Source organism: Liolophura sinensis, chromosome 12 (assembly GCF_032854445.1).
Source record: "Liolophura sinensis isolate JHLJ2023 chromosome 12, CUHK_Ljap_v2, whole genome shotgun sequence".
NCBI classification, from domain to species: Eukaryota; Metazoa; Mollusca; class Polyplacophora; order Chitonida; family Chitonidae; genus Liolophura; species Liolophura sinensis.
Window position 1 is genome coordinate 9272436 of NC_088306.1, and position 8669 is coordinate 9281104.

Here is an 8669-nt window from a genome sequence, read left to right on the forward strand (position 1 = left end):
ATAACACATGGGAACACCCACCTGGAATTGACAGCTGAGACGACTAAGACTACGGACAAACAAATTATTTGGTGCCCAGTAGTATATTAATTTATTTATTTATTTATTTATTTGATTGGTGTTTTATGCCATACTCAAGAATATTTCACTTATACGACGGCGGCCAGCATTATGGTGGGTGGAAACCGGGCAGAGCCCGGGGGAAACCCACGACCATCCGCATGTTGCTGCAGACCTTCGCACGTACGGCCGGAGAGGAAGCCAGCATAGTAGTAGTGTATTAAAGCCAACAAGGGAAGTACAGAGGTATTCAAGGTAAGCTTATGGAACAAGACAGGTCTGTGATAGTATGCGGAATCACAGCCCTACAGAGCTACTCCCTGCCGGTTTCTTATGTAGTACTATGTAGCCGACTCTCCGAGCAACTGAGGTACGAATTGACCCCCTTTATTCCACAACTACAAATCTTTGCAGCTGGCCATTTTACCCATCATAATTTGTGTTTGAACGTCACTTTGCAGGAAAACTTCATTAAAAAAGAAATTATCCAAGCGACATTGAGTAAAACAGATTTTTAAAAATTAGGTTAAGTCCCTAACGTTGTTGTTGTAACTCAAATGTTCACACCATCACCATAACGAGTGCTAACAAACTGAAATTCAAATCAAACATGAAAAAGATATGCTATCGGCTATGCAGCGTAAGATGAGTAAAGGGATAAAGCTACCTTCATTTTGGGCGAATCAAACATGCTTTTGCCCGGAAAACTCATTTTGGAGGTAAAATTCTGTGCTCTCTCTCTCTCACGCTTAGCCAGCCATATTTCTCTGCGTGTGGAATGAACTCTCCTTGGCAGATGTATCATATGCCTCCTCATAAAAGAAATGAGGGCATCTGCGCAAAGGGCCCCGATTGTTCGAGTATCCCCACTAGATGGCGCTATTTTTCATTCGTCTGCAGACGAAATTTTGTTCAGTGTCAAACTCAAAACGGGAGAGTAATGCGTTGAAATTTGAGTTATCTAAATGAATAAGCCGGATCGGAGCATCTCTTGTGTGATTAAGGACGCAGGGCCGAAGGGTTTGCCTGTTAGCCGTCCTCCGCAGAAATCTGCAGAGGGATAAACCAAGGTAATTTAAAATAGATAGGATGAAAATGTTTTTCAAATTACATGTATTGCATTGCATTTTCACCCTAATACAAATTGTATCATTCTGTGGATTCAAATGGCCAATAAATACATGCACACTAAACATCAAAGTAAGTCCAGTCACCTGCAAAAACACAAAGAAATGCGATACCATTTGACCAGTCATTAATCGATGTTATGCAAATGAGGTGTACAAACAACCAAAAGTCTTAGTGTTGCTTTGGTAGGCCTAATAATTTTAAGATGGGTTAATATAACACATTTCAACTTCAGATTTGCATGAATTCTTTTATTGGTGCTAACACAATACAAGCTGGTGACGACCAAGTAAATGTAAAACAAGAACTATAGATCATCCTCCTGGGCTCTTATTATGCTGAGAGTGATAATCTGGCTTCTCAACATGTATTACATATTTGAAATCGCAGACATCCGGGCATTTGCTGTTTTATGAGCACCAATATTCTCACTTGCTCATCCACAGCAGTGAAAACATTGTCTTGTCTACTGTACAGTGGCTGCCATCTCCAGAACTAACGAACTGCGATGTTATAATTTTTCACGAACAGATGTGATTGCCATGGATGTTTTGGTTCAGCCAGTCTTATATCAAGTCAGTTAACTACAGAGACCACATATGCATGTGAACAGTGGTAAATGTTCTTTACTGTCAAACTGACATACTTGGAACTGGTTTTCCCCCCAGCTCAGCCCAGTTTCCTCCCACTATAATGGTGGCTGCAGTCATATTAAGTGAAACATTCTTGAGTACAGCATAAAGCACAAATAGAATAAATAAATTCAAATCTTAATGTTAAAACCTTTGAATGGTAATAATTCAGATTGTACTTATGTTTTTCAGGCAAGGATGGGAGGTCGGCAGACTCGACCCAGTTTTCAGGATCAGGACTGGGGTGATGCGGATGATGTTGGGTCCCCACAGGCCGTGGATATGGACCGGATACGCACTGCCGCTGACTGGACACAAGTCTACACGTGCGATATCTGCTCCTGGGTCAGTGGCATCTGCTCTATGTTTCATTTTGATCCAGATGTGAATTTCTGCTTACAGTCTAAACCAAGGAACAGAGTCAAGCAAGTTTACATTAGAAACATGCAGCCTCATAGCACACAAGGCTACCAGTTTCTTATTCAACCAGATGTCGATGAAAGACACACCAGAGGCTTCCTTTTTAAACGAACACCATCAGCCAGAAAGCGTATCATGAAATACCGCAAGCAGAGTCGTGGAAAGCTGCTCATCAAGAAGCTGACAGGGCATGGAGAATACATCTTGCCGTTTCGCGTTCCTGAGTGGTATGTGATTGGATTCAGGGATAATACAGCCGTTGTGCAGTTTACAGACATGGGGACTGGGGATATACAGTTTCTGGTGGTGGACGTAGCTACTGGGCGCGTGCGATCGACGTTCAAAGATAGCTTCACTCGGCACCCTTGCCTTTACGAGGCTTACATCAGCCCGGATGCATCTCTGTACTTACTGCGGCCAAATCTTCTTTACGCTGTCCGTGGCTTCGAGGATCCCTTCAGTGAACTTTGCTTGACGAAAGACATACGCGTGATCAGTATAGGCACTGGAGTCAGTCACGTGACACACTTGATCAAAGATATCCACCAGTCAGAATACTGGTACAGCATTGCTTTTGACCCTCGCTACAAGTCAAGCCGCATCGCCTTCGGTAACTACACATCTCAAAGATTCCGAGACTGTATTGCGGTGTACGATCTCAAGACTAAGTCAGTGCTGCATCAAACCAAAGACCGCGTTCACGGCAGCCATCATATAGCATTCAGCCCTGGTGGTGCTGTTTTGGCATCGCTGACAAACGTTTTGATGACGCTCAGGCTGGACTTGATCAGCCCTATGGAGGTTTACCTGTACAACCCGGACTCGTTAGAGGTCCTGCACTGTGTTGTACGCAATGTGTTCATGAACAACTTCTACGCAGGTATCACGCCAATTTTCTCATTCACTGGTCAGTACATGGCTCTGACCGGCCCCTATGGGGCCTCCATTTCTGTGTATAAACTACCACTAGACCAGAGTTTACAGAATCATTGCCGCATCTTGCTAAGAAAGGTTGTGCCACCTGAAGGAATTGCATCTTTGCCACTGCCAAACAGACTGATCAACTACCTTCAGTTTGGTCCAGTGTATGATTGAAATAGAAACGTGTTTTATACTTTAATAAAAAAGGGGGGAAAAAGAAACATTATAACTTAATGGAAATATAGCTTTTTTGTCCACGTGGTCATGTTAGATCTCTAATTAAAGAATTGGTCAGGTGCGCATAAAGAAAAGCACACACCTGGAGTCCACTTTACAAAAAAGTCAAAAGATTTGCCCAGGGTAACTTCCATGACTTCAGATAGTGAACAGATTTGCAACATTGTAGTGTAAATCGTCAACCTTTTCAACCAGCAAAGCACTTTATCAGTGGAATTTGTCCATACAATTACTATGAAACTGATGCAAAAAAGGATTTATTTGTGTCATTATATATAGAGATGGAAGCTTCGTAAAACTGTGCAGATTATTTCTGTACACTCCACAGTTCTCTAAGAATGTTTCAAAATATTGGCTGCAGAGGCAGTTGAAAAGGTTGAAGAATTAGGCTAAGTGTGGTTGACATAGAGTTGTGCCTGCCTTGTAAAATGAGCCACTGGGGAAATGGTGAAATGTTTTTGTTAAAGATTGAGCAGGAATGTAAGTTGTACGAACAATGTATTTATAATGTGATTCCTTGTACTGCCAACAATGGCCCGTGTAATTGAAGTCGATTAATCAAAAAGGGGCTTCGTATATAAATTGCTCTGCCTTGAAGCCCATGGCATGTACACCAATAATTTGTTTAATTTGTTAAATAAGTTTTTCTAGTCATTGCCTTTGATACAAATATTGTAACATAACAAAAGTACCATGTCAAAATGCACAGTACACTAAAGTGCGGTATTCATTTGCACTATTGCTATCATTTATTTAATTTGATAAAAGGCCAGTATAAGTTCTCGTATATGAAATATTTATGTACTACAAGTATACTAATATGTAATTAAGAAAGAAGAGTCCTCCATACATGTAGATACATGCAATGAGAGTGGAACTAGTCATCCAACACAGTCATCACAGCATATTTATAGGTTTCATAATTTGACTCTACTGTATACATACACGTATGTACAATTGTTTCCTGTCAGGTGTATTTTTATGGTTTACATGTAAATGATTATGACTCCTGCTACATGTATCTCTGAGGTCTGTTAGCCTAGAACCATATACAGGTAGATATTCCCCGCTTTAACAAACTGACTTCACATTTCCAATTTTTCTTCTACAAGCCCCAACATCTGACAGCACAATGATGTCAGCAAGGTCACTCGCATCACATCACATTTCATATGTGACAACGCTACGTCCTTTGTGACGTCATCTTGCATTTCAACGCAGTGATTGAATTCAGGCCACAGGTGTTCACATTATTTACCTACATTAATGATGTCGTGTATTGGGTCCGCACAAAATCTGAAGAAGGTCTGCCAACAACCATGGGCTTCCCCCGGGTCTGCCCGGTTTTCTCCCACCATAATGGCGTAAAACACAAATCAAACAAATTAAAAAATATTGCTTCCACATTAACCACTTAGATACGTCAACATTCATTAACATAGTAATAGTATTATAATACATGTATGTCAATTCCTTAAGTTTGAGCTGAAATGGGAAGAATGAAATGAATCTGAGATCTAGCATTTATTTATATTACTATACTCCTTACAGCGCATGTGCCACTTTCAATGCTTGCTCTACATCTCTGCCACCACTAGACAAGCTTGACCTTTGCAGCTGGTCTGACGCAGGTACCAGTAGGCTTAGCCTCGTCACTAATACCCTCACACGGAACTATAATCAGCTTTCGTCAATAAAATTGTTTCAGGTGTTGGTAAGAATCACATTGTGCATATTATAAACATGGAGAATGCATTTGTATCAGGTATTGTCAGAGGCAAATGTTTAATCAGAGCATTCCTTTCTTCCTTCCTCATCACCGTGACAAGTGGTGGCGGAGCCCAACACAGACTGCACCTGTATGTACGTGTAGTGTCCCTACTAATAGGTAGAAATGTCATGTCTCAATAGAACTAGATAACATACATGTATGTACTGGTATACACATTCTAGACCCATAGAAACATTCATTCACTGTGTGTCAGTGTTTTTTTTTTTTTTTTTTCATGCGAAGCTTGTCATTGAGTAACATAGGCAGTGACATTTTGATGATATGCTATATTACAACAGAAATGCAATAATGTTCATGTAGATGCAGGTTTTGAAATCATGGAATAATGGAATTTTTTTTCCAGTGGAGTTAAGTATATAACCGAGGAGAAAGCTTTTATAGGGGTGTGGTCACACAGTGTCAGATACTTGTATAATACATGTAAATAGCTGGGATTTTTCTCTGTCTTCACCAATCAGAAGACTAACATCTATGTGCCACAGCCTTTTTTTCACCCTCATTTTCACTGCTATTTGTAAATTTGGTTGTTCTTTGAATAACATGTAGCTGCTTCTCTGCATGTCTGCAAATTGATTTTCCATCCCCGTCATTTTTGGCAAAACACTCATCTATTCTAAAGTATTCAATACATTTTCCAAAATTATTGGTCTCTTTTTCTTTTTTTTTTATATCTAAAATCCACTGTTTTGCTAGTAGCGTAAAGTAGGGTGTTCATTATTGTTTTTTTCGTTAGATAGGCCCAGAATTACCATAGCATTGCTATTGCGCAAGGCCTTAAAAGCTAGGATTAGTGACTGTGGGCTTTTCTGGCCTCTGCCAGGTTTCCTCTTGCCATAATGCTGGCCACCATTGTATATATGTATGTGAATTACTCTAGAGTAAGCATGGTAAGGCCTCTGCCAGGTTTCCTCTCGTCATAATGCTGGCCACCATTGTATACGTTTATGCGAATTACTCTAGAGTAAGCATGGTAAGGGGAAAAACACCAGTCATATGTAATAAATGAGATAGACCCAAATCCAAGTGTACATTAGACTAGCATTGAGATCTCTGCTGTGAGATTGATCATTCCAAGACCATGTTCCCAGATTTTCTTTCCACGTTTACTGTGAAAGTTCAGAGAAAGAACGAAATACATGTAGAGCTCACACAAATAGTTTTCATTGTCAGATTTGCTAGCAATTGAGGTGTTCATGCACAAATCACACAGGTATATACAGTACTTGCACCTCTACACTGCTTGGAATTAATTCTGTACAGGTGTACATGTATTGTAAGTTGCAACTGAAAGTTGTAATTGCTCAAGATGTTATTCATTTATATACTGAATGTCAGATTCAGGGTAATGCTATTCTATAATGTTGTATTTAAGGTCAATTACTGACAGAGTACACTTAATTCTTCAATCCTCACTTTTACTTGGGTAGGTTTTTGCTCTGTGGCTTTTAGACATTTTTTTACATTACTTTTTGAAAGATAAACCATTGACAATAACATCCAGTGCCCAGGGTATCCTTACAGTTGAAAGCAATAAAGATGATAAAAGAAAGCAAAAAAATTAATAAATCCTCCAGGAAAAGTCCCATGGAAAGAAATTTCTGAACAACCTGCACGCACCTTGCCAGAACTTGGTGAATTCAAAACTTGGAGAATGTTTAGTTGAGTTGTTTGCTTCAGAAGTTTAAATGACTGGATATCTGATACTGGCTTTGATATATCTTCACATCAAATGACTTTGGGAATCAGAGCATGCCAAATATAATGATGAGTTTGGAATTAGTTAACAATAGTGAAATTGTCCGCATGGAAGTGAGATAGACTGAAGCTGTGTTTTAATAGTAGTGCCTCAGCCTAGCTTGGGCTAGTATGCGTTGTCCGTCTGTACATGTGTATTAAATATTCTGCCATTTAGATTCATATGTGTCTAGTATACCAGGCAAAAGCTCTCCAAAGGCAATCCAGGAGTAAGGCACTTGTCAGCTCATAGTTTGTATGTGGTCTTTTGTACAATGATTATTGAACAGTGAGAGCGTGTTACACCTAGCTAGTTACCTCAGTTGCAGACCACAGAAATAATTGTTCATTCTCGCACTGAAAGCTTTTTTATAGTCTTCTTCGAAGTGCTGTGTCCTGTAATGTTAACATGTGGAAACTTACCCTAGGATCATAATTGTCACAGGTATAGCTGTGTTAAATACAATGCATAATGTATCAAATATCTGTATGGGGGTTTTGAAACCTATAAGAAATGTTTTGCGTACGTGATGAAATTTTTACAGAATCATAAGTATGTGTACAGTATGCGTGATCACACTTCCATGTTTAACATGTAGATCACTTTGTAGACATTTCAATAAAATTTGTTATGTTTATACTCTGTGGATAGAAATCTCAGCAGTTTGACCCCTGTTTTGACTATAGTCCGCTTTGTTTTTGTAAACACCAACCAGCCACCCTTTTCGGCGGCATTCTCAGAAGTGTAAATACCTGAGTGTTGGGGAGGGGATATTTTCGAGAGTCTGAAATTCTAGAGTGTCAGAAAATCCAAATGTATTATGGTATATACATGTATTTCGCTGGTTTTCAGTTATTTTTGAATGTTTTTAAATAATTTTAATTGTAAATTTGTGACTTTTTACATCAAACATAATATGTTTATTTCATTTGCTCTATTATGCAATAATGTAAAAAATCTTTTACTGAAGATGGAGGTCAGTCTTGAGGTTGGGAGTTCACCACCGACCTTTGGCAAGATATTGACAAACTTTCCCACATGTGCAGTACAGATGTGCATGGCGTAACGGTAGAAGACAAATAGACGTCAAGTTGCGCCAACAGCCTCACGGGCCAAGTTGATTGCCTTTTTTTTTTTCCACCAGGGCCCATGTACCTTGTACGTCAGTGCATGGACACTTGATACCACTAAGCCATTTCTTGCTTCTCCAATATATGAATATAAACAATGATCGTACAAGGTATTAAACACTGACTGGCTACAACCACAAGCTACATGTAAAGGTGGAGAAAACATAAAAACTGCATAAAGCTGAAAAATTAGTTGTAAATGTGGTCTTCAAAGTGTTTTTTTATTTTTCTTCAGAGAGAAATTGTGCGTATGGTGGGTATTTGGGACCGCCTCTTGGTACATGTTGTTACTAGAAACCTGGATTTAGATCGTATTTATTTTTTTAATATATTCATAAATACTATCACGTAAATTCAGATGAAATGCATGTTTATATAAATGACAAATTTACATTAAAAAAAAATTATGGGCCATGCATGACATCCTTATTTAAGCCATTATTATGCAAAGGTTATATATACCAAAACGTTTCCTTCCACCATAAGGCTTGCCGCCATCATATAAGTGAAATATTCTTCAGTATGGTGTAAAACACCAATCAAATAAATAAATATATACCAAAGGTGGTCCCAAATATATGTACCTTCTATACAAAAGTTTTTTCAAATTATTG

General features: G+C 39.0%; 2 protein-coding genes across 3 annotated transcripts in view; one reads left to right on the forward strand and one right to left on the reverse strand.

Annotated features, from left to right (window-relative positions):
- Positions 1–822, reverse strand: part of LOC135479678 (U2 snRNP-associated SURP motif-containing protein-like) — a 40188-nt gene extending 39366 nt beyond the window's left edge. For both annotated transcript variants that reach the window (XM_064759582.1, XM_064759580.1), the window contains exon 1: positions 728–822. In XM_064759582.1, the coding sequence (XP_064615652.1) occupies positions 728–772 (45 nt within the window). In that variant the 5' untranslated portion in view covers positions 773–822. The remainder of the gene's footprint in view (positions 1–727) is intronic.
- A 146-nt stretch (positions 823–968) lies between these two features.
- LOC135479622 (uncharacterized) lies at positions 969–3586 on the forward strand. The gene is made up of 2 exons (XM_064759512.1): positions 969–1130; positions 2013–3586. Exon 2 carries the CDS (start codon positions 2019–2021, stop codon positions 3333–3335), a length of 1317 nt encoding a protein of 438 aa, XP_064615582.1. The 5' UTR covers positions 969–1130; positions 2013–2018; the 3' UTR covers positions 3336–3586.
- Positions 3587–8669: the final 5083 nt, after the last annotated feature.

What these genes read in the sequence shown, in the direction of transcription:
- LOC135479622 (XM_064759512.1), top strand. Translation starts at nt 2,019, where the DNA reads ATGGGAGGTCGGCAGACTCGACCCAGTTTTCAGGATCAGGACTGGGGT.